Source organism: Pogona vitticeps, chromosome 7, assembly GCF_051106095.1.
Source record: "Pogona vitticeps strain Pit_001003342236 chromosome 7, PviZW2.1, whole genome shotgun sequence".
In the NCBI taxonomy this organism is placed as follows: Eukaryota; Metazoa; Chordata; class Lepidosauria; order Squamata; family Agamidae; genus Pogona; species Pogona vitticeps.
Genome location: NC_135789.1, coordinates 13,681,940 through 13,709,913, shown reverse-complemented (window position 1 = coordinate 13,709,913; position 27,974 = coordinate 13,681,940). Strand labels below are relative to the sequence as shown.

Here is a 27,974-nt window from a genome sequence, read left to right as displayed (position 1 = left end):
CTGGTCTTCCTTTAAATCACGGCTTATTTTATTGCAGGAAAGATTTTTAAATGCAATTTTTAATTTTTAATTTATTTTACGAAAAAGATACAAATTCTGGGACCAAATGTGGGCTTTTCCTTCTCCCAAAATTTCAGAGTTTGAATATAAACCTTAATTCACATTTCTATTCGGGGTCTGGTTTGTAGCGGGACAGTGACCCGGGTTTTGACATGGTAAGTTATGCTATATACATAATGTATACATATACCGTATTTTTCGCACCATAAGATGCACTTTTCCCCCACAAAACAGGGGGGTGGAAAGTCTGTGCGTCTTATGGAGCGAAGAAAACAGATTATATTTTCCTGTTTTCTTCTCCTAAAAAATTGGTGCATCTTATGGAAAGGTGCGTCTTATGGAGCGAAAGTAAGTATGTATAGCCATGTATGCAAGATACATAAATATATTCCAGGATTGTGTACGGCAGCAATAATATAAAGATGGCAAAATCAAAGGTGGGGATTCCTGTTTATGGTTGGTCTCCTTTTGCGGCTCGTAAAGAAGAGCTAAAATCTGATATATATATATTTTTCCTGCTGCATTGCCCGTTTGCAATGCAACCCGTGTTCGTGGACCATCTTCCGACGGTGTTGTATGCTTCTTCGGCCCCACGGCACCCTCCCCAGCGGGCCTTCAAGGACGCTCCATTTGGCACCCCTTCCGATCCCACTTAAGATTTATCGCCAGAGAGGACCTGCGGAAAAAGAGCCTGGAGTCAATTGGCAGATCGACCGACTTAGACTCGCCTGGCCTGCTAGGCCTAGCACTCGCGATTTACCTGGTTCCGTGTTTTGTGGGACTTCTGCAGGGAGACCCTCCACTGGTCGTACATTTTGATGCTCAGGTTGGCGCAGCCGTAAGAACAGCCGTGTTTCCGCATCCACCCGAAGAACTGCTTGAGTTCCCGGCGCATGGTGTTGTTGTGTTCCCCGCTCTTAGGCTCGCACACCCCCGGCATCCGTCCTGAGGAGGGAAAGGATTTTGTTAGGCGAGGCAGGGTGTTTGGAGAACTGAGCTGTGCAAAAGACATAAAATCATGGAAGACAACAGGACCCCCTTTTCAAAGGAATCGGTATCCGCGGATTCACATACATGCCATCAGAAAATGTTAAAAGAATATACTGTAAAAGAATACTGTATATACAGTACTGTATATTTCTAAAGATGAAGTTATGTGAATTGGCCACCAGAGGGGAAGAGAGACCATGCGATGTATAGCATTTGTTCACTATTATCCACAGAAGACGGGGCCTTTTCTGTGGATGCTTCCAGATTCTGGAACTCCCTACCACTGGAGGCTAGGCAGGCCTCCTCTTTGCTGCCTTTCTGCAAGCAGCCAAAGGTCTTCCTCTTTGGGCAAGCTTTCCCTGTGTGACTGGCAGCCTGCGTGAGGTTTTTGGAAAGGGCGGTGGTGCCTTGTTGCTTCTGGTGCTCATTCTGCATGGGGCGTTGGTTTGATTCTTTTCAACGTTTGTATACCATGCAAAGGAAGGGGGAATTTCTTCCCCCCACACCTGCGAAATGCGGCAAGGAGCTGGGTGCAAGGAGAACCTGGCTTTTTAATGCCCGAGCCTGTCTCTGTGGGTGCAAAAAATGCCATCCGAGTAACTTTGCAAGATTAAAGGAGCATTAAGCAGGGTTTGGCCCGTCTCCTTAAGACGCCTGGGAACTCAATGGGCGGCAGCCGTTCTACCTGATCAGTTACTCTCACAGAAGTTATCAATTCACTCGTTGTGGAAGACCAAAGACCCATCCTGTCCCCAATGGGGATGATGGGATAGGAGAGACTGAAGGGAGGCCACTTAAGTAGCAGCCCTGGCTTAGAGCGGGCTTCTCCTCCCAATGGGTCGTCCAAGCTGAACTCTGCCCATGCCCTGGAACCCTGCTGCATGGTGAGTAGAGAATGGGAGCATAGCCATCACCCTGCTTTGCCTCAGGGAGAAGATGATTGGCCTGTTGTCCCAATGAGGGCGGTTGTGAGGCGGAGCCAGAGAAACTTGTCAGTTCAGTCAGAGAGAGAAGAGAGAAGGAGTTTGGGGGGGGGGGGTGTTGAGGCAGAAAGAGTGTGTTTTAAGGAGTGATTAGTCAAAAGGGTGACCTACATTAATTGAGACAGGAGAGGTTAAAGTAAAATACTGGAGCCTGGTGTAACTTTAAGAAGGGGCTGAAGAACTAGTCCTGAAACCACCTGTAATCCATCAAGCTGGTTCTGTTTAGAAGTTCTAGTCCTGGCTGGACCTCCATCTTTTGTAGGAATTATAGGTTGATCAAGAGATTGATGGGGGGGGGGGAGAGAGAGACACTAAAAGAGAGGGAACCAACTCTGAAGGGGAAAAAAATAATTTGTTTACCTCAGGATTTGAGAGATTCCCCCGTGGGCTAGCTTGAAATCCAAGGCTCTGAGAGAGATAAGGGAGCAGGGGTGGAGAAAAGTGGGAAGCCTGGGTCAAAGCAGATCTGAGGTGATAGAAAATTATTAAAAAGCAGAAGGTTGTTGTGGGTTTTTCGGGCTCTTTGGCCGTGTTCTGAAGGTTGTTCTTCCTAATGTTTCGCCAGTCTATGTGGCCGGCATCTTCAGAGGATAGCAGAAAGCTTGAAAAATTACATTATTTTGGGGTCTGAGAGGAAGAGTAGCTCAGACATACACAGTAACTAAAAAGGTTGTGTGAGGGAAGCGACACCACTTTGTTACTGAATTTAGAGCAGAAAGACGGGTTCTTTTGAAAAGCAGAACAGACGTTAGAGACTCAATTCACTCCAACTTGAACCCGCCACCCAAACGGAGCCAGAAAGGGAGTCGTGAGGCAGAAAGTTTACCTCAGGAAATGGAGGGAAACGGAGATCCTCCAGCTCCAGGGAAACAGGGGGAGACGGATGAGGAAAATGCCTCAGACAGAGACAAGGTGTCCTTAAACTCCCCAGAGTTTGAAAAATGGCGGTTTGAACAGGAATTCAGGCTTAGAGAAAAAGGAACGACAGCTCAAGGAATTAGAGATTAAGGAGAAAGAGAGAGAGAGAAGGCTGAGGCCAGATAAAAGGAAAGAGATTTTGAAATGGAGAAAGAAAGGGCCAGAGAAAAGGAGACAAATGGAATTTCAAATAGGGATGAGAAAATTAGAATTAGCTGCTCCAAATAATAATAACAATAACACAACTACTCTAGTGAGGGAAATCTCTCCAAAATCGACCTAAAGAAATTTCCCAAGTATAGGAAAGGAGATTGCCCAAAATTTTTCCTGATTTCATTTGAGAGCGCGTGCGGGGACTCTGAGATTAAGGATGATGAAAAAAAGTGATAGTGGAGATTTAGTGGAGCCGCCCCGGTTTAGAGCGGGCTTCCTCTCCCCATGAGTTGTCCCAGCTGAACTCTGCCCATGCCCTGGAACCCTGCTGCGTGGTAAGTCAGAGAACGCGAGAATTTGTTCTTATTTTTCTGCCGGTCTTCACTCCCAACTGCCTAAGTCTCTGGATGAGTTTCGTTTGGCGTTCTCTCTGTTTCACCTCGTTATTAGGCTTTTTTTTTTTTTAAAAAGAAAGCTCTGAATTGGCTTTGAAACGTGAGCGTTGTTTTGAAATGCCTCGAAGAAAAATAATATCCCCCAGCGGTAGTTTCACTCAGACCGATGAAAGGGCTGGCGGGAATAAGTAAGTCTTGAGTGCCGTGGGACCCTAGTATCCGCGGGATCCCTATCCGCGAGCAGGCAAAGACCATTCTCTTCTGGCAAGCTTTCCCTGTGTGACTGGCGGCCTGAGCGGGGTCTTTAAATGGATGGTTCAGCTAGTATGGCTTTTGTTTATTTCTCAGAGTGATCTGTGTTCCTTTTTAGTGTTTTATACTTGCTGTTCTTAGCTTTAAAGACTACATTTTAATGGTGGCAGCCCCCCCAGGTCCCTTGTAAGGAGAAAAGCAGGGTAAAAAATATTTTAAATACATAAAATAATAAACAAATAAACAGGCCTCCTTCAGAACAGCCTAAGTGGCACATTTTTCCTTGCATCTTATGTGAGAGATAACCTGGCTAGTTAAAAAGAGGGGGAAACCCATGTTTCCAGCTCAGCCAGACCCACTAGGATCTTCAGAAAAAAAAACATAGGTGTCCTGCCTTCAACACCCAGTCTAACCTAACTCAAAACAAGGAGTTGTGTGTTTTTTTGGGGGGGGGGTTATTTTGGTGATGGCAGTTGTAAACACAATTGTCCCTTCATGACTTTTTTTTTCTTCTAGAGCAGTCTCTGTTCTTGGCTGTCATTCTACAGCCTGTGGCAGTGAGTTCCACAGATAGGCCTTTACAGGAAAAAGTCCTTCCTTCTGTCTCCTCGTGTAGGTCAAGCCAAAGAATAGGACCAGGTAAGGCCAGTTTCTAATCCAGCACAACCCTTGTATCTGCGGGGGGGTCAGTTCCACCCCCTCCGTGGATGCTGAAAAACGCGGATTATAGCAAACACTGTTGTAATAACCAACTCTATACCTAGCAAGTCTTTGGCGCCTTCTAGTGGCCACTTCTGATAACTTCATCTCTACAAGTAGATACAGTATTTGTGTATATGCAACCTTCCTCGGGTTTTATTTTAATGAGAAAAAGCGGGATAAAAATACTTCAGATAAATAAAATCAAATGAATAAATATATCTTATTTTAACATTTTTTAGTATTTTCCGACCATGGTTCAGTGACTCTGTGGATACTGATCCCACGGATACGGGGGTCCTACTGAACTTCAAAATGCCTGTTTTGCCTTTTTCCCCTCTCCCATTTTCTCTCCTGTGCTACTGATTCCCCCTCTCTGTTGGTTTTTGTTGAAGTTTGTTGGCTGAAAGCCGCCACGTTGATCAATTTTGCTGTTTGATCTGTTCAACCATAAGAAAACGATTTTTTGTTCTTTCTCCTGTGAATGTCTCAGAGTGGATTATTGAGACTGTCGGTGCCAACAGGGGAGAAGCTGGTTTGCTTGGGAGCCCTCGTGTTGCTCCGTTGGCTCTTTAGCCGGCAGTAACAAAAGTGTTTTGTATTCTTAAAAGGGGTGGACCATTTGAAGCTACTCTGCTCTGTGAATCCTGGCCATTCGGTTGTGCAGCTAGAGCAACCAGAACCAGAAATTCAAAACTCTGGAATATATTGTGAGCTGCCTAAGACTATTTAGAGAGAATAGGGGTTTAATGTATTCACGAAGGCTTTCACAGCCGGGATCTAATGGTTGTTGTGGGTTTTTCAGGTTCTTTGGCTGTGTTCTGAACTCTGCCCATGCAGAGAATAGGGGTTTGTTTTTTGGGATGGGAATAAACAAATACTGTAAGCTATCCCCTTTGGTTTTTTTTAAGAAAGAATAAACTGCATTTAGGTTGCCCTTTTTTCAGGCACATTACTGGGCTGCTTTGTTTTCTTCCTCCCCCCCACAAAAAAAACACTAATTTAGGATATTTCTTCCCTCACCTCCATCTTTTAACTCAGCCTCTGTTGCTAAATTGACTGGCCGATGTTCAAACAGGTGAGCCTTCCAACTTAGAAAGACACGGGCTTCTTTTGGACTCTGGATCCCCCAAACTCTGACTCGGCCCTGCTGGCTGGGGATTCTGGGGGCGATGGTCCAGGTCAATGAATCCACTTGGATTTGGGTCCCTGCCTTGAGCAGGGGGTTGGACTGGATGGCCTGATGGGGTCCCCCTTCCCAAGCCAGGATTCTCTGATTCCTGCCGTTGGGTCTCGTCTCAGCCAAGCGGAGAAGCCTGGGTGTGAAGCCCTGCTCAGGAGGGGCGAGCTTTTGGGGGTGGCTTTTGAGCCCGGGAGGTGCTCACAGACTTTCCCAGCGGGGAAACAAAACCTCTCGCCTGGCTCGGGAACAAGAAATCCAGGTGCCGGCCATCCTCCCAGGTCAGGATCCCTCCGGAGACGCTTGGCTTTCTTCCCCCAAGGGGGCTTTTTGGCGCAGCCTCAGATTCTCCGGGCGTCTGCTTGGCTTTCTGGAACCGAGGGGAGGCCGCGGCTGTCCCCAGAGATGCGGGCCGGCTGGATTCCCACGAAGAGGGGAGACCAGGACCTGGCGGCAGTCCCACCCGAGGTGTGTGTGTGTGTGTGTGTGTGTGTGTGTGGACGATGGGGATCAGGATCCTAGCGCACTCACCGTTCCGAGGCGTGGAGGCGGCCGTGGGGTTGCTCCAGTCACTCCAGATCCCGGCTTTTTTCGAGCCGTAGATGCCGAATGGGTTGCACCGGACCTGGACGAAGTACACCGTGCCGGGCCTTAGCCCCGCAAGCCGGCAGGAGGTCTGGTTGCCCACGTTGTCCACCACCTGTTGGGAAGGAAAGTGGGTGACCTACCTTCCAGAGCCAGACTTAAAGTTCAGGGGGGGCCCTTTCCCCGTTTACAAGAGAACAGATTCATTTATAGCTGATATTTCGACAGATATTTTGTCCCCCCAGCAACCTCGAAGCAGCATTCAAGGCTCTCCTCTTCCCCAGATTTTATCATTGCATTTGGTTTACGCTGTATTTACAGGATGTATTTTAAAGCCTTGGGGGCACCCTGGATGGCCCGAAAGTGGGTCCTAGATCAAATCAAGCCTGAACTCTCTCTGGAGGCAAAGAGGTTGAAAGGAAGACTGTCTTGATTTGGGCACCTCTGGAGAAGGCTGGATTCTCTGGAGAAGGACCTCAGGCTGAGGAAAATTGACGGCAGCAGGGAAAGAGGAAAAGCCAAGGAAGAGATCAATCGGCTGCCTACAAGAAACCATGATCTTTGAGTTGAGCAGGGCTGTGGAGGACGGACAGGGCATTTTAGAGATCCACTTATGGGGTCACCATAAGTTGGGAATGACTTGACGGTACCTAATATTTAGAGGGAGAGGGGGAACCTCGCCACCCGGTACCTGGTAGCTCCAACTAAATATTTTGGTGCCTTTCTAAGGACGAGAAAGGGAAAGAGTTCCTTTTTTTTTGGAACCAACAGGCTTGTTCATATTCCTGGTCCAGCTGGGATTGCCAGTTGAGCCTCTTGCTCTCAGGAGAGCCAGCTTGGTCCCCAAAGGAGAGGGGGGGGGAACGGTCCTTCCCACCCTGCAAAAGAACAAAAGGTAGGCTGTCATTCGGAATCAGCTTGACGGCACAGGAAGACGGAGGCTCACCTTCCACTCCAAGCTGTCCTCCACTCGGTACTGGATCTGATATTTGGCTCGGAAGAGGAAGTCCTTCAGGGCGGGAGGGGCACTCCACCGGACGCTCAGCTGGTCCTCCAGGTCCCCGACACGGCTAACGTGGACATCGGAGGGGGGATCTGTGGTCACTGTGTCAAGGGAGGATGGTGGTGGAAGAGGAATAGATGCATGGACATGTTAGCAATACGAACCCCCCCCCCCAGAGCGATGAGAACGACTGAAACTGCCCTTGCCTTGTGACCCACGGGCAAAGGGATCTCCCCCCAAATTTTTTTGCAAATCCCCAAATTGCTGGAGCCGTGACAACCTCACAGGTGGATTGACCAGGAGGGACTTTTTTCGGGCTGGGTGGCCTATCCATCTCTCCCACACTAACCAATCGCTACTTCCCGCCTTTGAACGGAAAGAGAGCCCCCCCCATCTTCTCGGCCAAGCGCGCTATCCCTCTCTATTCCTCAGTGGGAAGGGCATCATGGGTTTTGCTGTTGATTGGTTCGGTTCATTGCCGCACGTTTGTTTTGTAAGTCGCTGTTTGGGAATGACCGGTGCTCAAGCCGCGATCTTGGGTTCAGATTCTCCACGAGAGTGAAAACAAGAAGAATTGGAACCATCTCCTAGGCCTTATTGGCAGGGGGGGGGATGAGTTTCTTTCCCAAGCCAGGGAGGGGCGTCACATCCCATCCCATCCCTCTGTGGGGCAGCTCTTCCCCCATCGCAGCCCTCTGCCTGCTCTCGCCTCTACGGCTGGCCAGCACGTGCGCTGTTCTGACCTTGGCCAGAGGCCAGGCGGAAAGGGAAAAAGGGTTAAGGAGGCGCAGATGTCTGGAAGGAGCCGAAAGGGAAAACTAAACAAAGCAAAAAGACCCTAATTAAATTAAGAGAGCAATTCCACTCACTTATGATCTATTTCCTGCTTTCTCCTCCATCATCTCCTCTCTCCCCCCTCCCTTCCCACCCTCCGCGATGCAGCCAACATCCCTGTTTCTCCCCCTCAAGATGCATTTCCTGGCGCTGCAGACCCCATCCATGAGGTCCCTAGTGTGTGATGTCACAGGTGTGACATCACACACACCCAGACGCACTGGGCAAAGCCTTGATAGGTTGAATTTCATGTTCTGGTTTCTCACTTCCTTCTTTCTTCCAAGCCCTGAATTTGTTTAACTTTTTAATATTTTTTTGCATTTTCTGTACGAGAGCACCTTTATTTATTGATCATCCAAGTCACTCCTGGTCACAGAGAGGGAAGGCGCCCTTCACCTCTGTTGTGGAACCCAAAAGGATTAAACTGGGTCCTTTTCTATAAAAAGAAAAACAGGCTTACACATTTAAAGGAAACCGGACAGGTTTAATTTGAATTGCGTCCAGTACCTTAGTGAATCTTGATACGTATGAATAGAGTGGGGGCCCATATTTGTGGAGGATTTGTTCCAAGCCCTCTGCAGAAACTGAAAACTGCAGACAATAGCAAACACGATACATAATGTAGTAAAAGAAAAATCCAGAAAAAAACTATTTTTAGTATGGATTACCAGAAATGGCCACTAGAAGGAGCCAGAGCCCATTATTTTTCAACAAGAATACATAGCATGGTCTCTGGCTTCATCTGGTGGCCGGTTCTGTAAATACATTGTGGAAATATGTATTTCTATGGTTTTTTAAAAATATTTTTAATATTTTCAAACAGCAAGTAAGTTAAACCGTCAGTACCAATCCCACGACTACAGGGGGCCTACTGTCATTGCAACAGATTCCTTCAAATTCGTACCTGCTCATGGGCAGTGGTGCTAAGGGATGAACTCGGCCTCCTGGGGAGGAGAGGTAGAAACAGACGAGAACCACCTCAAAAATCTTACTTACCAACGTCGACAATGTCCAGCATCACCATGTCGGACTTGGCCACCCCGAGCCGGTTGGAGGCCTCGACCCAGATTTCGTAGGGGGTGAAGAGCGCGAGGTCCTTAGGGATGTGACAGGAATAGGGTCCTGCGGTCTGATACTCCTGGCAAATGTTGTCACGGCCATACCACCTGGAAAGAAAGGCTGAGTTGCCTTCATTTGCTCCATTACATGGTGGGAGTTTTGGCAAAATCGCAGGCTGCCTTTGATGGACTTGGCTGGGAGGGAACTTTCTGACTGTCAATCTCTCCAGCACTAACCAATCATCCCTTCCCTGCCTCGGAATTCTGAGACAGCCCTGCCTCTCTGCTCAGTGTCTTTTTCCCTCTCTTGAATGTGTTGAAAGCAGCCATTTTTGCTTTGCCATTTGATCTCTTCGATTGTAATGGATGAAACCGTTTATCCTTTCCGCTTATTTTTTCTCTGACTAATGTCTCAGAGTGAGTTCCTGAGACGGCAAGTGCCAGTTGATGAGACAAAGGGGGTGGACTACTCTGGAGGAAACTTGGAAGCTATTCTGCTTTAGGAAATCTTGCCCTTCTGCTGCACTGCTAGAGGAAATTTTTTTACAAACAAATCCAGACATCTGCAGTCCATCCTACCTGAGTTTATACTTGAGAGTGTAATTGGTGTGCAGGTACGTCTCGCCTTCTGTCCCGGGAGCCCATTTGCAAGTGAGGTCCTTCAAGTTTTTAGACCAGCATGAAATGTTGGTCGGCTTCTCGGGCGGCACTAGAAGATGTCAAGACACAACAGGGAAAATGAAATGGGAGCACCCAACCTTGGGGGGGAAAGATCTGTTAATTTGCTCTCTCTCTCTCTCTGTGTGTGTGTGTGTGTGTGTGTGTGTGTGTGTGTGTGTGTGTGTGTGTGTGTGTGTGTGTGTCAGAGAGAGAGAGAGAGAGAGAGATGATGCCTCCCTCCTTTAGCATCGCACAGATTTTTAAACTTTGCCCTTGAGTTGTTTCCGATCATCGGGGTGTTCCCATTCCCAGCCGAAATTTCCCTCTTGCCAGAGAGGATCGTAAAAATAGCCCCAAGATAAATATCTCTCAGATATTGATTCGGACAAGCGGAATGGTAGAAAACGTTGCTGAAATAGCTTTAACTCTCTTGGTGAAGTCCCCAAGCCGTCACGGCAGGCTCCCTCTTCACCGAGGCCCGAAAACAGAGGACATTAAAAAAAAAAAAGAATTTGCTAAAAGAGCAGAGATGGAACCAAAGATGGAAAACCACAGCTGGAAGGTGGAGGAAGATAAACGGATCCGAAGGAGCGCCCTTAGAGAAGCAGGCAACAAGAGTTCATATATAATCATTGTGTGCCATCAAGTCGATGGTGACTTGTGGTGACCTTTTTTAGGGTTTTTCTTTAAGAGAGTCTTGAGAAGTTATTTCCCTTTCCCTTTCTCCTGGACCTCCCTTATCCACAGAATCAGTAGCCTGCTGATTCACTTATTCCTGGTCTGAAAATATGACAAACATGAAAAGAAAAATCCTTGGAACAGTGGATTTCTAAAGAGGAAGTTACCAAAACGGGCCACAAGAGGGAGCCAGAGATGATGTTTGTATAGCGTTCGCTAGAGAAATATATTTCTATGGTGTCATGACCCGAATGGGCCACGAGTGGGAGCCAGAGACCGTGCTAGGGGAGAGCGTTTGCTATCATCTGCTTTTCTCAGCATCCACAGGGGGTCGGAGCCGAACCCCTATGGATACGTGGGTCCTACAGTATACATTGTGAACCAGCCCAAGCTTGTTCTGTGCCCAGGGCGAATTGTTTTTGGAACTGGGCCAGTGCACATCGAATCAATGGTGCACATCGAATCAAGGGTTGCTTTATGGGAAGTTGCTCCCAGCCAATCTACCCTTTCCGGCGTGCTCAGGTGGGACCCTTCCTTGCAGGGTCGCCCCCTTGCTGTTCGTTAGTTCGGAAGTCCATGTCAGGATTTAAGGAGTTCTCCTCGACTCATTACGGAAACCCCTTTCTGCAAAAGCTGTCTCTGTCCTTCCACTTTTTGGAACACATTCTTTTGACAGCCTGGGTGGCATCCGGCTCAACCTCTTTACCCCCCCCATCCCCCTCTTTCCTTCCTACGATGTTAATGGTGCAAAGACACACACACACACGGGGAGGGTGGGTGGAGGATGAAACCTACATCCTACATAGAGGCACGATCCTGCCAAGATCCCCCCGCTTTCCTTGCTATGGCACACCAGGTTGTCCCCCGACTGCTGGCGGGATCCGTTCAGATTCGCCAAGGTCACGCTCAAGGTTTTGGGAGTAAGGACCGTGTAAGTCTCGTCTGGGAGCCGCCGGCCATTCAGGGTCCAGTAAAGGTCCTCAGCCTTCAGCCTTGAGTCGGCACTGACCGAACAGTTGGCCGTGAGCGTAGAGCCAATGAGGAGGCTCGGATCTTGCGGGGCTAAAGTTGCCGGGTCTGGAGCAGAGAGACAAAAGAAGAAGAAGAAGAAGAAGCCATGTCAAATCTCCTGTCTAAGCTTGGCTTCCGCAGCAGGAGGCCTGCTCCTTGGAGGTAGGAAAAAGCACGGCGCCAATTTATTATTTTGATTTAATTTATTTCCCGCCCATCTGGATCGAAGTCTACTCTTATATCCCAAGAATTCGTTACTGTATCCATGAGATCTCCATTCGTGTTTTCCTTTATCCTTGATCTCAAAATATGAAAAGGAAAAAAACAGACTAGAAATGTTTCTTTTCCTATTTTCAGACTGTGGATAAAGTGGAACCGCGGATGAGGATCCCCGTGGATATCGGGGTCCTCTTTTTTTCGGGTCCGGGAACCAGAATACAGTAATCATTCACAGCCAATGCTTCAGAAAGTCACGCTTTGCTGCGTCTGATAAAAAGGGTGACTTCTGTGCTGTTTCTGGGAGATTTATGGACTAGACCCAGGACTTCCAGAGGTAGCCCAGGGCCAGGATGATGGGTGTTGTAGTAAAGTTAAAATCTGTAGATCTATAAGGGCTGTAGCTCTGGATGGGAGTGTGGGGCTGAATGGGGCTGTTGGCATTTAGCAGAAACTCCGTTCGGGAGCATCTTTTTATGCCTGTTCGTCACCGTTTTCTTGCTCCTTGTTACTTCTCATTTTGTTTTATGTCGGGAAGTTTTGTGGTTTTAAATTTTGATGGATGTTTCATAGGTTCCACACAGGGATCCAGGATGTCTCTCCGCAGGGCAGCCTATGTCTTTTAAAAAAAAATTTAAGTGATCCCTCTCACAACTTCCCTGGGGATTTAGTCATAAAAGGAGATTTAAATAATAATAATTCCCGTGCCGTCAACTCAATTCTGACTTCTAGTGACCCTTTTCAGGATTTTCCAGGTAGAAAATTTTCAGAAGTGGTCTCCCCTTCCCTACTTCCGGGGGGGGGGGCATTTTTTGGCCTGCGCAGCTGGAGGCGCAGGGGGATTCGAACCCCCAACCTCTGGCTCCACAGTCAGAGACCTCAAACCCAGAGCGATCCCACCAACTAAACTAAAATTCAGGAACCCATAAGACAAAGAAGGCCCCCTTTTTTTGGTAGAAACGGGTTCCTAAGCATGCCAGCTGGAGTTTTCCGGGCGTTGGTCCCCAAAAGGTATATATTCAAATGGCTGGATTTCCCTCTCCTGGTTTTTTAAAGCTCCACTTCAGGGTTCAAGGGGAGCTTTAAATGCTTTAAACCAAAATTTCAGCTGAAAAAGTGATTTCTGGCGTCTTACCCTCCATTGCCACCGGGTGGCATCACCTGTCACATTTTCCCCTATGGGGCAAGTTCAACGGGGTTAAACTTGCTTATCCACAGTCTGAAAATATTTAAAAAATCCAGATAGATAGATAGATAGATAGATAGATAGATAGATAGATAGATAGATAGATAGATAGATAGATAGATAGATAGATAGATAGATAGATAGATAGATAGATAGATAGATAGATAGACTCTAGGGTGCGGTGCTCATCCTGTTTTCAAGCCATAGAGCCAGCGCTTGTCCGAAGACAGTTTCCGTTGTCACATGGCCAGCGTGACTAGGGAACACAGTTTTACCTTCCTACCATGGTGGTACCTATTTATCTACTCTCATTTGCATGCTTTGTAACATCTGCTAAATAAATATATATCCAAGGTGGCACTTCCACCTCTGGCCATAAGAGGGAACCAGAGGCCATGCACGGGATGCGTAGAGTGTGCTATTTAAATATTGTTTGCTCTAATCCGCGGTTTTCAGCATCCGTGGAACCAAACCCCTGCAGATATGCGGGGGGGGGATCCTGTTGTATCAACATGGAAGCAACGTGTGAGCCAAGCCGCAAGGCTTTGACTCGCACCCTGAGTCTACGGCAAAGAGCAGTCATCCGTAGATGGATGGCCACACAATGTTCCCTACTAGCTTCTTCTCTTTAAATGCACAGAGCTTATTTACGGAGCCGGAGGTGGGGAGTTAGAATCCCCCACGGGGCCTCCTTGAGAGGGGCTGGTCTGGATTATCTTAAGGGCCCCTTCTAGCTCCACCGTTCTAAGAGGATGAGGATGACCTGTGAATATTGCCTATGCAGACCTCTTTGTTTTCCTTTTAAAAAAACACTTTATGTCAATGCATCCTCTTTTCTGAGGCTTTGTGCTTTGTTGTTATTATTATTATTATTGACGGAACCCCTCTGGGTTCTCTTCTTCATGCATCTGCCCAGACTATTTTTTCCTTCCAAGACCAAATGTTCCCCTCTTCACCACGGGCCAACCCCCCCCTCCCCGCTCGCTGCAATGCTAATTGATCCTTCAGCGGGAAGCAAACGAGACCGAGACCCCCCGAACATCTGTTCTCACTCAGCCAAAGGCCAACCAAATATTCAGGTAATTCATTGGGTCGGCTGAGATATCCGAGGAGAGAGGTCGAAGATTAATTCGACGCAGGAGTCCCGCTTTGCTGCGGCTTGTCAGGGTAGATGTAGGATGGTTATATTTTTCTTCCCCCCCCCGCTCCTCTTTCATGGGTCATCTCGCTAGTTCCACTGCCCCACATGATCAAAAGTGGCCCATCGGCAGAAAAATTAGGAGTATCAATGGTGAAACAGATGTCAATGGATAAAGTCCCTTAACTTGGTTTCTCTCACATGGCTGCATTTTGCTTTCTCTCTGATTCGCGCTCCCCCCCCCCGTTTTGCTCCTCGTTTCTCATTTTTTCTCCCCAATTTCTTCCAGCCTGAATTTTCAGGTGTGTCCCCCCCCCCCCCCAATAGCTGTCAGCTCCATTCCTCCTGGGCTTTGCAAAATATTTTGCTTTGGAGTTGATGTGAAAAAAATCCATCGCTTTTCTATGCCACGGGTTTTGTTGTGGTGTACGCTTTCCCTTGAATAAAAACATGTTATTTGGTTTTGTTTCTTCCTCCCCATTTTGAAAAAGAAAAAACACGGAGCGTTCTGTTGCTGGTTTTTGGAGAAGGGCGAATTTTGAAGGATAACTGATTTTCAGTTTCTGTGTTGGTGTGAAAATGTAAAAAATTAGATCGGTTGGCATTAAAATGTTGGTCAGCCTTCTTAAAGTGGGGTGTCCAGAACTGGAACCCAGGACTCTGGAGAGGGTCTCACCAGGGCCAAATAAAGGGTGACCAGGACCTCATGGGTTTTGCAGACAATACCTTTCTTCATGCACAATGGCACACAAAAAAAGTTATGATCGTTTGTTAAGAGCTTATCCCGCCAATGATTTTGGCCAAACGGGTTGACCGGGTTTCTAAGAGCAAACGCCATGGCTGTTCCCCCCCCCCCCCGCCAGGAAATGAAAAGTTCTGAATTTTGAAAAAAAAGAAGGTGTGGGGGATTTAGACGCTTTCGCCACCGGCCCATTTCATGAACAGCTCCCAATGGGGTCAACAGACCTTTTTCTGCTCAGAATTGCAGAGACTGGGAGAAGCGCGGGTCGTGGAACCAGCTCGTTTGGCTGAACCCTGCTGTCTTTTTTTCACCCAACGGAGTAGCTGGATGAAAAAACATGGGCCCTGTCAACCCCGGTGGGAATAAACTAAATGCTGCTGCTGCGTGTTGTCTTTCTCAGTCCATTACAACGCCAAGATCCAAAGATCAAACTCCGGCCATGGTTCTTTTCTTCAACCTCAGATGGTGTTAAACCAGGACCCGGAAGCTGTTGATCTTCTTGACCCTTTTTTGACTCCCTCCCTAGGCGAGTGACAGGCCTTTAAGGTTCATCTGCTTCCAGAATGACAGGCAGGACATGAGACCGGGCTTTTTTTTCTGGATTTACGGCAACACCTCTGAAGGAGTGACTTCTTCGGACGTCTTCTTGCAATCCCCAAATTTGATACCCTCTGAGCCTCCACAAGAGTTCTGGACAGCTTAAAAGTTCAAGAGAACATTGGACCATCCTGTTCGATCGCCTTGAGCCGGGGGATGGACTGGATGGCCTTCTGGATCGCCCCCTTCCATTTCCTTGATTCAGTCATGCTAAGATTTTATTCTGTTCTTCTAGGATTCTGTAGAACTAGGCCGGAAGTTTGATTCCCCCCCCCCATGGGGCTTCCCGGGAGAAGAACCTGCTTGAGTGGCCTTGAGCAAGCAGCACAGTCCTGAGTTGTCCCCAGAAAGAGGAAATAGCAAACACCTTCTGAGTACAGTAAGACTCCCCCATATCTGAGGGGTTCAGTTCCAGGTTCCCCGCGGATGCTGAAAACCGTGGATTAGAGTGGACACTATCCAGAGCATGGTCTATGTCTCCCTCCTGTGGCCACTTCCGATCATTACACCATTACATCTATTTCTAGGATTTTCTTTTTAATATTTTTGGACGATGGATAAGTGACCCCCCCAGCACAAAAGAAGGTAGCTTATAAGCTTGTTTTTTGTCATTTTAAAACAGGGACTTGAATTTGAGGCTTGCGGCTCAGAACTCAGACCCAGAGATTCAAACTCAGACCCAAAGATGAGCCAACATCCCTAGCTAAAATAGGTCGCCCATCAGGGCAGCCCGCCCGCTCTCTGCTCTTTGGAACGAAAATGGAGGAGGCTTACATTTTAAGCCAGGAAGGCTTCCTGTGTTTCCCCCCCCCCTCTCTTCCCCTTCTCTAGGGACCCCGAACATGTGTTTTAAAAGGGAAAGGTGTGATTTCCCCACGCCCCAAAATTGCAAAGTGAGGAGCGAGAAATAGCAAAGCATGTGGACGCCTGAACTCTGTCCCTGTATACCTGCAAGATTTTATTGCTGTCTTCCTTTCTCCCCCCCCCCCCACTATATATATCTATATAAAAGAAAAAACCAAACATTTACTGATCAGGTGTTAAGTAATACTGGAAAGTGAAGCCACGTTTTCAAGGTGTCAAGAACAGTTAGGGTTTTCTTTTGAACGGCTGGCTTTTATTGCCTGCTTTTATTTGGTGTTTTTGGACAGCTGGCGGAGGAGGCCCCGGAGACGGGAAAGGTTCTCGCTTGTGCTGGGGGGGAAATGGGAACCGCGAACGGGGCAGAGGGGTGTTGTGATGGCAGGCGAATGGATGGGCTGGGCCTCTGAGGGAGGGAGGGAGGGAGGGAGGGAGGGAGGGAAGGAAGGAAGGAAGGAAGGAAGGAAGGAAGGAAGGAAGGAAGGAAGGAAGGAAGGAAGGAAGGAAATGATGGACGGAGGAAGGAAGGAGATGATAATGGAAGGAAGGAAAGGGCTCATGATGGACAGAGGGTGTTGGTGGTTTAACAGATGGTGGCTTTACATACTTTAGAACTATTTCCTTTTTTTGATCATCCCATCATTTGCACATTTAATGAATCTCATTGTCTTATTCAGTTAAATTGCATTTCCTCTTGAGAGGTCAGGGAGGCATCCACAGCCTTCTTTCTCTCTCCACTTATCCTCTTAGCAACCGTGCGAGGTAGACCATGTTAGGGATGCATAGCTATACCCTGAGGTCACTGAGTGGTTTCCATGCCTCTGTAGGGACTCGAACCCAGATCCTCAAGGCCCCGTCTAAAACGATCCACTATACCACACTGAAAATAAGAAGAAAAATTCCAGCTGTTTTTCGTTTAGGGACTGAATCCGTAACATTTGGGTTTTATAAGCTTTTCTGTCCCTTTTTCTGTTCTCTCTCGGGAGGGGCGGGGAGAGAAATATATGATCATATATTTTTGGACGCTGCCTGAAAGGTGGCAGGGGGAGATTGAATGAATCTCCGACAGGGTGGCCGTGCGCACTGCAGTCTTCTTAGTCATAATAAATACATATTTAACCCTGTGTTTATTTAACATGGAAACGTCCCTTAATCCCCATGACATTTACAGTTCCATAAAACATAATGGACGACTCGTATTCGTTCAGACCTTATTACGCTCGGGGAGCCCTTGAAATGTAAAGGAGGAGAGGAAAAAACAGCCAGCTTGAGAATCAACAAACATGTCTTTGGAAGGAAAAGGAAAACACGCAGGAGATGGGTGGGTGAAGGGCTGGGTAGAATGCAGATCGTAATTGGCTTCAAATGCTAAGCCACTGGTCGCTTGCATTTTTAAAAGCAGTTTCTTTTGTTGGTTGAAGTTGTTTAAGGACGCTTGGAAATTTTGGTTGTTTTATGGAGTCTTCGTTCAAAATGTTACGTTTCTCAACTTTGGGGTATAAATAAGATTTAAGAAAGGATGCCCAGTGTGGACAAAGCCAACAAGAGTCACCAATAAGCTACAGTGAAAGGACAAGGTAGAAACAAGTGATTTGCAATAAAATTCTTTTCTTGATATCTAGTGCAAGTTAAATTATGGGAGTAGCTTGAGTAGGGGACAACATCGCTCCCTTTGGAAAGTCACTACAAAAATTTCTGCTATCTCTAGAACAAATTAAAAAATAAGGAAAAACAGTGATGGAGGAGGAAGATCACATGGTTCATGCGCTGGCTTTTGCTGCTTCCTGCTGTGTTGTGGGTGTTGAGGCAAGAATATGCTAGATGAAAGAAGAATGTGTTTGCACAGGCAAAGAATGGTAGCATTCCTACTTCAAGTAACAAGTTCAGTTGCTTTTCAGAAACAGGGTAACTGTGAGAACAACTAACTACTAATGGGCTCTAGCACCACAACTGTAACTAATTACATTTTAACTTTCTGAGCTCTGGTTCTGTTTTACAGAGGACTGTTTACATGCAGATTTTGATCAAGAACTACAGTGGAACCCCAGTATTTGCGGGGGAATGGTTCCAAGCCTCCCCCCGCGGATGCTGAAAAATGTGGGTTATAGGGAACGCTGTACAGAGCATGCCCTTTGACTCCCTCTCGTGGCCCGTTCCAGTAATGACACTGTGGAAATTTACTTCTCTAGCAAACATCATACATGACATGGTCTCTGGGGCTCTCTTTTAGCCATTTCTGGGAACTTCACCATTAGAAATATATATAAATATTGGGAGGTTTTTCCTTTAATGTTTTTAATATCTTCAGACCATGAATAAGCGAATCAGTGGATACTGATCCTGTGGATAAGGCAGGTCCTACTATATTGTGGATCATTCACAGTAACCACTGAGAGACGCCTGTTTTGGGCAAGACAAAGATGCTAGTCCTCATGATTCTAAATTAAAAGCCTGATTTAACTAGGAAAAAAGAACAGTTTTCTCAGACCAAGCCACGAAGTTACAGTATTCCCTTTAGCTCTGTACTGGTGACGCTGGTTAAAAGTCATTCTTCAAAATTTTTAGACCTCGGTCTTTTTTTCCAGCCCTACCTTGAAGGGATGAGGATTTGAACACAGATCTTTTGCAGGGAAAGCTACAACCTCCCCCCCCCCAAAAAAAACAGTTTTCAGTGGCTTAGGCCTCTGAGGCGTCAGAGGTGGGGAGTTTGAATCCCCCACTGTGCTGGACTGGACAATCCAAGGAGTCCGCTTCCAACTCTGTAATTCTAAGAGGATGATGGTGATGATTTAAATGCCGCTCTTCCCCCATTGTAAGGAAACCTAGAGTTCTTTTCTTTTTGATTGGTAGTTTCCTTGCATCAGGGAAGGATCCGATTCTTGGACCGAGGTATCTATATATGGTGAATGTGTTCAGTGTTTTAATATCTATAAAACAACACCCTCTTTTTCTTCCAAACACCCGTTTGAGGCTGTTCCCACTGGCCGGTCCCCGGCTCTGGATTGTGCAGCAGATATCTCCCCCCCCCCCCAGCGTCATAAACCTCCGCGCCAGGTTGATTTAGCCAGGGCGCTTGCCAAGTTATTTAATTGGGGCCTCCTGACCTCGGGAAGTTAAAAAAAATTCCTTCCAACTAGTCCAGGTGTTTGGAGATCAATTCCCAGACTTGGGGGGGGGGAGCCCACCCCAAAACACACCTTTTCCCCCCTCCCAAATTCTGTGTAAATGAGGGGCTGGGGTGGGTGGGATCCATCCCCTGCGGTGTCTCGGTTTCCCGGCTGCCAAAAAAACTCCGGAGCACCAGGGACAGGAACTGAATCCCGACGGAAGCTCGTTTAATTATCATAATATTGCAGAGCGGGAAGGGACCCTCGAGATCATCCAGCCCAGCCCCTGTTGTGGAGGCCCCGTGAGGGATTCAAACTCCCAGCCTTGGGCTCCGCAGCCAGAGGCCTAAAACATTGAGCTCTCTAGCCATTCAGAGGTCATTTGTGACTCATTTTAACCTCTGGAAAAGAGTGAACGACCTTTCAAGAGGGTTGCAACCCTTTCCTGTTCAGGGCCTCTTCTGTTTAATGGATCCATCCGTTCTGTTCAAGCGAAAGACACTAGTCCTCAATATTCGGGGGGGGAGGGGAAAAACTTATTGAGCTTTTCTTCCAAACTTTGGGCATCAAGCACAAGGTAAATCCGTGTGTCCCAGAACAAGCTGTTCAGTCCACCATCGTCCGTCTCCAGCAGAAGCTTTTCTTGGCTTGAGCCACGCACCATGCACGCTTGGAAAACATTGCTTCCTTGGACAAATTTCTCAACCCGAAGAGGCAACGTAAACTTCCTGTTCCAGGGGTAGACCGGCCACGCATGGGGTTGTCTGTTTGCGCCTCTTTGCTGTGGGAGAGAAGGAATTGCTCCTTCCCGCACCTCCGTGTCTCGGGGCAAATGGCCAGAGATTCGCTCCAGGAACGAAAACCTAATTTTGTGTTTACAACACTCGGGAGGTGAGTGGGAAGAGTCTAGAGGTAATATATATATATATAATTTCCTGGCTCCTCTGCTCAGAAATGCTCCTTGTGTGCCTGTGCTTGGCCACTTTCTCCGCAAGACCGATCCACCCAAAGGTCAAACGCAGACAGTCAAAGAAATAGCCATTTAAACCTGCAACTGAATTTTTGCCATCCAGCATAATGGGTTTTTCCCTATTGAACAGAATTTAAAATGAAATAATGCTGTATCCAAAAATCACATGGGAAGGACATGGACGCTGCATGAAAAATGGAAGAATATATTCTCTATCCCGTCATAGGAGTAGATGGGGACAGGAAGGGAAAGAGTTCCCACCATTCGCGAGACAGAGCGAAACTTCGCCCTGTTCTCGCTTGATTCGCTACATTTCCGTGTTACCTTTCTGTTTCAAAACACACCCGGCCTTCGGAGCAACTTGACAAACATAATTAAAAGCAGACGAAAAGCAAATTAAAAGCAAATTGAACCACAAGAGTTTGTTTGGGTGGAGTCCCGAGGAGGCGGGATACCTCCTGAGTTGGTTTTGCAATTTTTAATTTTTATTTTTCCCCCACCCCATTTTTGGAAATTTCCCCGCCCTTCCCGAGGCTGAAAGGCCTGAAGGAAGTGCATGCTGCCATCCTTCCTGGCCGCCGCAAAACCTGGAATACAGCGCCTCCTGAACATGAAATATTCACCCACCCACCCAATTCTGCCCAAGTTCGCCATTCAAGCGAACAATTTAAAAAAACAACACACAAGCTGTTTCGCACAGCAGTGAAAAAAACACAAAACAAATTCAGTGAATGCAAATGTTAGTAATGCTAATGGTAGAGCCGGCCCGGGTTCTATTCTCCATTGGCCCAGACTGGTAACTGCTAGCGGGCAGAGATCTTAGTGAAAATCCTATATTTCTGGCTCCGTAGAACAGCATTTTTCTATTCCCAGTATCTGTTGGCCGGACGTAGGAGTTGATGAATATTTGGGTCGTTTCTATTATTATTCAAAAACTCCCTAGTACCATCAATCAAAATGATTTTGTAAAAAATGGACTGGAATTACACAATGGATACAAGTTTCAATCCAAAATCTAAGGGGTTGTTAAATATCGACATAGTTGTTGTTATTGATGATGATGATGATGAGGGCATGAGGGGGCCTTCAGCATTTGCACCTGCAGAAATTCCTTCTATAAGCACTGCAAAAGTGTGGGGGATCCAGTCCAGACCTTCCTCCATCCCACTAGAAAGTGAGGTGTTACCGTCGGATCCCCCCTATCCGCAGAATTAATATTTGCTGATTTACTTACCTTCCGTATGAAACTGCTACCTAAAGAAAAAACACCCCAGAAAAATGTATTTATACATATTTCCAGGGTGTATCTACCAGAAGTAGTTTCTGGCAAACAGAAGTGTCTAGGTCTCATTGCTTCCGCGTTTGTCAGTATCCGCGGGATGTTTGTGTTGGCTTCGATTTTGTGGTCTTATCACTGACAGTGTTCTATTGCTAAGTTCTGCATTTGGGAGCCATTGCTGTAGCAGAGACAAATGTTTGTGATCCTATTTTTTTTTCTTTCTTTTTTTTTAAATTTCATGTTGCTTGTAAAGAGGGGCCTGGGGAGAAATCAGCCGACGTGTGAATGAAAAGGAGAGTTAAACTATTGGATGGGATTTGTAGACAATGTACGGGATTTTGCTCTGATCTTTTTCTTGGTGGGATGAAATGGCCGACGTGCAGATCCCATCATCCCTCGCTCCCCTGGACAGCTTGGCCACTGGGGATACTGGGCTACATGATCTTGAGGATATTTCAGGTGTTGCTGATCCCACTAACTAGATTTTCTGGGTTCTGCGTTCCTCCCGAATGAGGGCCTGGCATAATCTTTGAGAGGCAGTGCCAAGAGGCATTGAATTTGCTCTCTGCCGGAGTGGGATTTAAAATATAGGTATTATTTCTTTCCCTCCCGGTGGTAAGTAATGGAAATCTTCTCCTTTCAAGGAAATGTAGACGCACAACGGCCTTGGATTTAATGTGGACCTCACTTGGGGCAGATCAGACGGTGGAAAGGGCCAGGAAAGAATATTATTCTTTAATGGGACAGTAAAGGGAAATTTAACTATTCCATTTATAAATGGGGCAAGTTTTGGTGGCCTCCCTCCTGCCTTATATTAAGGAAGCCGCACCGAAGCACTTAACAAGATGTTTTGGGAGATTTTCAAGTGGGTTGGTCTTGCCAAAGCCCCCTGAAGACATAACGTTTGGGGGAAAATAGGAGGGGGGGAAGAGTATTTATTTTTTTCAAAACCAAGAAAAGCAGCAGCTTAAAATCGGCTAGGGAAAATCGGCTTCCTGGCCCCACCAAAAGCTTTTTACGTAGAGGTGTTGATGGAGAATCTGGATTTTAAATTGTTTTGGAGTGCCATGGAGGGGATTAGATTTAGGGTCAGCCCCCCCCCCAAAAAAGTTTAACTGATCTACGCAGGGAGGCTTCTTACGCAAAGAGGTGCAATTTTGCTTGATGCCCAAAAATGTCTCCCTCTCTGTGTATGTATGGAGAACATACTGTATATTGTGTTTTCATGTTCACACCTTGCCTAACAACAGAAGAGTGAGGCAGCTTTTGGGGACATATAACGCAAAACCTCTTGTCTGTCTGTTTTTCTCTCCTCTTTCTGCCGCTCCGCTGACTATGTGTGGGTCTCTCTCTGACTTCATATTTCCATACCAGCCTCCCCGAAGGATCAGTAAATGCTTCGCTCTGTTAAGAAAAGGGCCACACCTCCCCATACCATAAACACACAGAGAGAGAAAGAGCTGTTTTAAGGGGGGCGCATTGTCCCACTTAAGTGTTCCTGCCTTGAGCAAATTGCCCGAAACAAACAAAGAGGTGAGGAAAGTAGTGGAAGGCTGTGATTTCTTCCCCTGTAAATTATCCTGCAGGTAATTTGGGTTGTTTCCTCCCCGTGCCCATTTTTCCCCCAGCCTCTAGGATGCTGTGTTGTTGTTATTGTTTTCAAAGCAAAAAAAATAAAAATAAAATAAAAAGAAGAAGCAGCTTTGATCCCAAGCCAGAAAATAAAATAATATAAAAAAAGAAGCTTCCCAAAATCCTGGACGAGAAGCGAGCTGGCGTTTAAAATGCACATTTTTATGGCGCAGGGGAAGTGGGTCTGTGCGTGCCAGGAAAAAAAAAAGCGAACCAAAGCGAGAAAAGGAGAGTGAAAGGAAGAAAGTGTGAGTGAGTGAGTGAGTGAGTGAGTGAGTGAGTAAGACAGAAGAAAATGTCAGGGTGTGTTTGAATGGAGCGGAGGAAAGAACCGTCCGGTATTTTAGCCTGTTCTAAAAAAGACCCCTTTCCCATTCCAGTGTAAGGGAATGGAGGGTTTTGGGTCCTCTTCTTCTCCCCAACTGGTCCTCCTTCTCCCGAAGTGGCTAGTTACCTGAACTTGCAGAACAAGCTTTTATTCATCCCCGGCCCACCTTATACACAGTGTGCGTCTCCCCCCCCCCCCCCGAATAGCCTTTAGGAAAAGAGGAAATTTTGGAGAGGGCGATTTTGTTTGTTTGTTTTGTAGACTTGGAGGCGAAGGACCACACGAACCCCTGGCGTGCTTGTAAAGACAAAATGCGAAGTCTGGGATGGAGAGAACATCCCCAGGAATTACGTTTTGGCAAAGAAGGATCTTTTCCCTCCCTTCCTTGAAACAGTGAGGGCTTCCCTCCATCCACACAACTCCTTTCCTGGTGTTTTGGAAAAGCGCGTTCTGATTTCAATGTGTTCGGCTCCGGTCCATCCCCTTGATATTTCAACACAACGCTGTTTATTATCCCAGGTGCCCTAATTCCCACCGTTTTCCCCCTCTTTCTATGCGCCCTTTAAAGCATGAAAAACAAGGGGAGAAAGCTCCCCAAAATGCTACACTACCCGAGAATGGCTGTTTCTTTTTAAAGGACAGAAGGTGGTATTTTTTTTTCCAAAACCCTAAATAAAACAGGGTTTTCTTGGGTGGCACCCATGAACACCCACAAAAACCCTCATACCGGCCATGTCCCATCTCCTGGCCCTCTCGCTGCCCCCCCCCCCTTTCTCTCCATCTTTATAAGTCCTGTTTCCCTTCTTTACGCACGGTCTGCCTGCCACCGCCGGCCACACACACACGCGCACATACACAGACACAAATCAGGATTACTACAGGAAGACATCAGAGACCCAAAAATAAAGGGAGATCTACTCACACATCAGAGAATCCACCCGGCCAAGAGAGAAGAGGCAGAAGAGGAAAACTGCCACCATGCTGCAAAACTTCGTGGGAGTTTGAGAAAAGAAAAAGTGGAAAAGTTAGGGGAGACGTTTTCCCCTCTTCTTTCTGCTTCCTTTTTTTTTTTTTTTTGGACCCCGAAGTAACTTCGACAGCACCTCTTCTTTGAAGGAGATCACAAGAACCTCTCTCTCTCTTTTTTTCCTCCTGGCCCCAAATCTTTAAAAAACAAACAAACCCGCTTTCCACCAGCGCGCAACCAAACCAAGAGAGAGAGATTTTTTTCCTCCAAAAGGCACGCCGGAGCAAGTCGGAGCCGTCCGGACTTGACAAGTCCCTTAATCTGCTTTTCCCCTCCCCGCCCCGGGGGGGCTCTTTTTGGCTTGTGGGGTGTGGAGTTGTGAGGGGGAGAAAAGAAAGAAAAAGAGAGGGGGGGGAGGGAGACGCGACCTTTCCCAGCCGCCGCTGCCCGGGCGCGATCCGACGCCTCCGACTCGGACAGAGACGCGCCCGCCGCCCTCCTCGGGCTGGGGACGCGCTCCGAGCCGACCCGGCCAGAGGGCGGGGAGCTGAGCATCCAGAAGCGTCCTCCCCGCCCCATATTCCTGCCCCATCTGCCTCTTCTCTTTCTCCCCCCCCCTCTCTCGGTGCGCCTCTCTCCTTCTTCTGACCTTCTTCTCCCGGTGACTCAACCACCGCGCGGAAAAGGTCGCTCGCTTCTGACTCAGGAGGAGCCCAGGCCGCCGCCAGAATTTGGCCGCTCCTTGGCGGGGGGGGGGGGCGTCTCTCTGGGCCCGATTCTCTCTCTCAAAATACCTTTTCTTTCTTTCTTTCTGAAATCTTCCTCTCTCCTGTTACTTCTCATTCTTCAACTTTCTGAAATCTTCCTCTCTTTTCCTTTTACTCCCTTCTCATTCTTGAACTTCCTTCCTTCCTTCCTTTCTGAAATCTTCCTCTCTTTTCCTTTTACTTCCTTCTCATTCTTAAGCTCTTTCTTTCCTTCCTTCCTTTGGCTCTTGGAACGATGCCCTCTTTTTCAAACTATCCCCCAAAAGCTTCTTCACCATTCTCACGTCTGTTTTGCAAGCAAAGGACAGAGATGAGTAATGAGTAATGAGCAGTCTCTTTCCCCCCCCCCCCTCTACTGATGAACCAAGTGGTTGAACTGACTCAGTCTGAAAACATTTATGGGTTTGATACGGTGAATTTTTTGTGAGGTTGACTCAGCTGCATTAGCTTTGGGGTCACACCGGGCTCTGCAGCAGCGCCATCAATAAGTTTTCTGTGTAAACCAAAAGCTGATTCAACTTGTTTATTTCCTGCTACTCTGAAACTTATCTGCTTCTGTATTATTTTATACTAACATGTCATCAAGTCACTGTTGACTGATGGGGACCCTTTTCAAGAGTACTGTATTTTCCAGATAGAGAATACTCAGAAGTGGTTTTCCCTTCCTTTTTTTCTGGGGGGCAGCCCTGGGCCACCCAGGCTGGCTCTTTCTTCCAGGAGGCCCCGTGGGGAGAGTCGAACCCCCAACCTCTGGCTCTGCAGCCAGAGACCCAGGTGTATCCTGTTGTTACACAGATGATGCTTGCCCGCACAATCATCTCCCTGAAAAATAGTGTCTTCGAGTCTATGAGAGCAGACCAGCAGAACTCCGCGGAATTTAAGTTAGAGTAACCCAAGTCCTCATTCCCAGTGTCATGTGAGGGACTAGGACTTTGGAGAACAAGGTTCAAATCCTGACTCAGACAAAGAAAGTGGTGGTTTCAAGAGATTTGTTCTAGCTGCGCCGAGGCCGAGATTTAACCTGATACTGTAAATCGTTGAGGTTGATCATGAGCAACGCTTTTGTGTTATGTTTTGAGACCTGCCTGCTCGTGCAGGGGCAAAATCCACCGCCACGAAAACTACCTGTGGTCTTCAAGCTTAGGATGGACATGCAGAGTAAGTAAGTAAGTAAGTAAGTAAGTAAGTAAGTAAGTAAATAAATAAATAAATAAATAAATAAATAAATAAATATTTGGAGGAGTTTGCTTGCCGTCTTCGGGCGCAACTAACAGTTCTGCATGGGTCCAGATCAAGCAGGGGTGCAGCTAGAACACCCTTCGTTGGTTTCTGCAGGCCCTCTGCCCAGTTTTTAAAGCAAAGATAAAGTAATCACTTGCTAGCGATGCTGTCACCACCGATCTCTTGAGTGCTGTAGGGTGAGGCTAGATGACCTTTGAGATTCCTTCCTGCTCCGTTTTGGAATTTATTATTTGGACGCCAACGCAAATTCTTCTGTTGCCCCCCCCCCAAGTACAGTGTGGGGGTTAATGAAGATGTCACATGACTCACGCTGGCTTCACACCTCTTCCCCCCCCCCCCCAGCTGCCTCCCTTGAGGGTTCTCGGATCTTGGACAGATTTTTATGGACGTCTTTCCCATGGCATGCAAACCGTTCTCTCTTGGGTGCCCGGCTTGGCACTGACTTTGGGAATTAATGAGCTCAGATCATGAGGCTTAGGCCCAGCCTGGAGGCGAAGGAAGGGGGTGTAAGGTGGAGGGAACTGGCCGGGAGTCAACATCTCCCTTAGAAGCTGGCTTTCCCGTTTCAATGTCCACTGGCGCTCCTGACTTTGAGAGTTTCCCTGGTACAGAAAAAGGAGGGGACGTGGAGCATCCCACCCTCACTCGGCTCTACATCGTTGTAATCAACATGTTTTCAAGAATGTGAACAGTGTATCCAGCTCCAGCACATTGGGAGGCTTAGTGTGGGCAGCCGCCCAGAACCAGCAGCCTGACACAGCGCAGCCCATTCGCTGATAGGGAGAGAGAGAAAAGGCCCAGATGCTTTAGGCCGTTTGTTTACGTTTTGTTGTTCATTGTTTTGAGTTCAGCCAGCCTGGGCAATGCGGCAGGATCCCGCCGTATCCACAGGGGTTCAGTATCAAACTGATTCAGTTATCTGTGGTTTGGAAAGATTAAAAGAAAAATCTTAGAAATATGTATTTGCAAAGGCGAAATGATCAGAACTGGCCACTGGAGGAAGCCAGAGACTATGCTATGCAAAGCAGCTGCTGTGGAACTAGCCTTCCCTATAGCCTGCGTTTTTCAGCATCTGCAGGCGGGGGTTAGAACCGATCTCCTATGGATGGGGGGGGTTGTAGTAACCTGCCATCCTACTGTTGTAGGAGCTGGCATCTGCTTTTAGGGTGGGGTGGATCAGGGCAGTGTCGAAGAAGGAATATCAATGACTACGTAGAAATCTCTATTTTTTCCCCTTCTGTTTGATTGCATGCTGCATGTTTTGGATATTATTGTGTTTCCGGGTTTGTGGCAAAACTGGCTTAGGATCACTGCCATGAAGACTGAGGCATGAGAATTAGAATTACAGTAGGGGAGAGAGACACATGCACATCAAGTAGGAGGTGGGGATGTTGGCAAGGCTTTGGGCATGAGTCCCAAGTTCGAGTCCCTATTAAAAACAAGCTTTTCCCCCAGAAGAAAAAGGGAAGGGTGCATGGGTTCT

At 47.3% G+C, this 27,974-nt stretch overlaps 1 protein-coding gene across 2 annotated transcripts; it reads right to left on the bottom strand.

Annotated features, from left to right (window-relative positions):
• Positions 1 to 41: 41 nt before the first annotated feature.
• Positions 42 to 27,974, bottom strand: CRLF1 (cytokine receptor like factor 1). Of its 2 annotated transcripts, XM_072977950.2 has the most exons (9): positions 25,277 to 27,974; positions 24,438 to 24,504; positions 11,244 to 11,525; positions 9,690 to 9,819; positions 9,049 to 9,218; positions 7,162 to 7,319; positions 6,162 to 6,330; positions 821 to 1,005; positions 42 to 736 (listed from the first exon to the last, which is right to left on the bottom strand). In XM_072977950.2, exons 2-9 carry the CDS (start codon positions 24,493 to 24,495, stop codon positions 713 to 715), a joined length of 1,176 nt encoding a protein of 391 aa, XP_072834051.1. In that variant the 5' UTR covers positions 24,496 to 24,504; positions 25,277 to 27,974; the 3' UTR covers positions 42 to 712. The 2 variants fall into 2 exon arrangements, with proteins under 2 accessions (XP_072834051.1, XP_072834053.1); XM_072977952.2 differs by lacking the exon at positions 24,438 to 24,504.

Bases quoted from the DNA above. Each gene is read 5' to 3' on its own strand.
- CRLF1 (XM_072977950.2), bottom strand. From the start codon at position 24,495: ATGGTGGCAGTTTTCCTCTTCTGCCTCTTCTCTCTTGGCCGGGTGGAT. The intron at 9,820-11,243 runs GTAGGTTTCATC...GACATCTTCTAG, and splicing joins ATCGTGCCTCTATGTAGGAT to TGCCGCCCGAGAAGCCGACC. The intron at 6,331-7,161 runs GTGAGCCTCCGT...CCTTCCCAACAG, and splicing joins AGGACAGCTTGGAGTGGAAG to GTGGTGGACAACGTGGGCAA.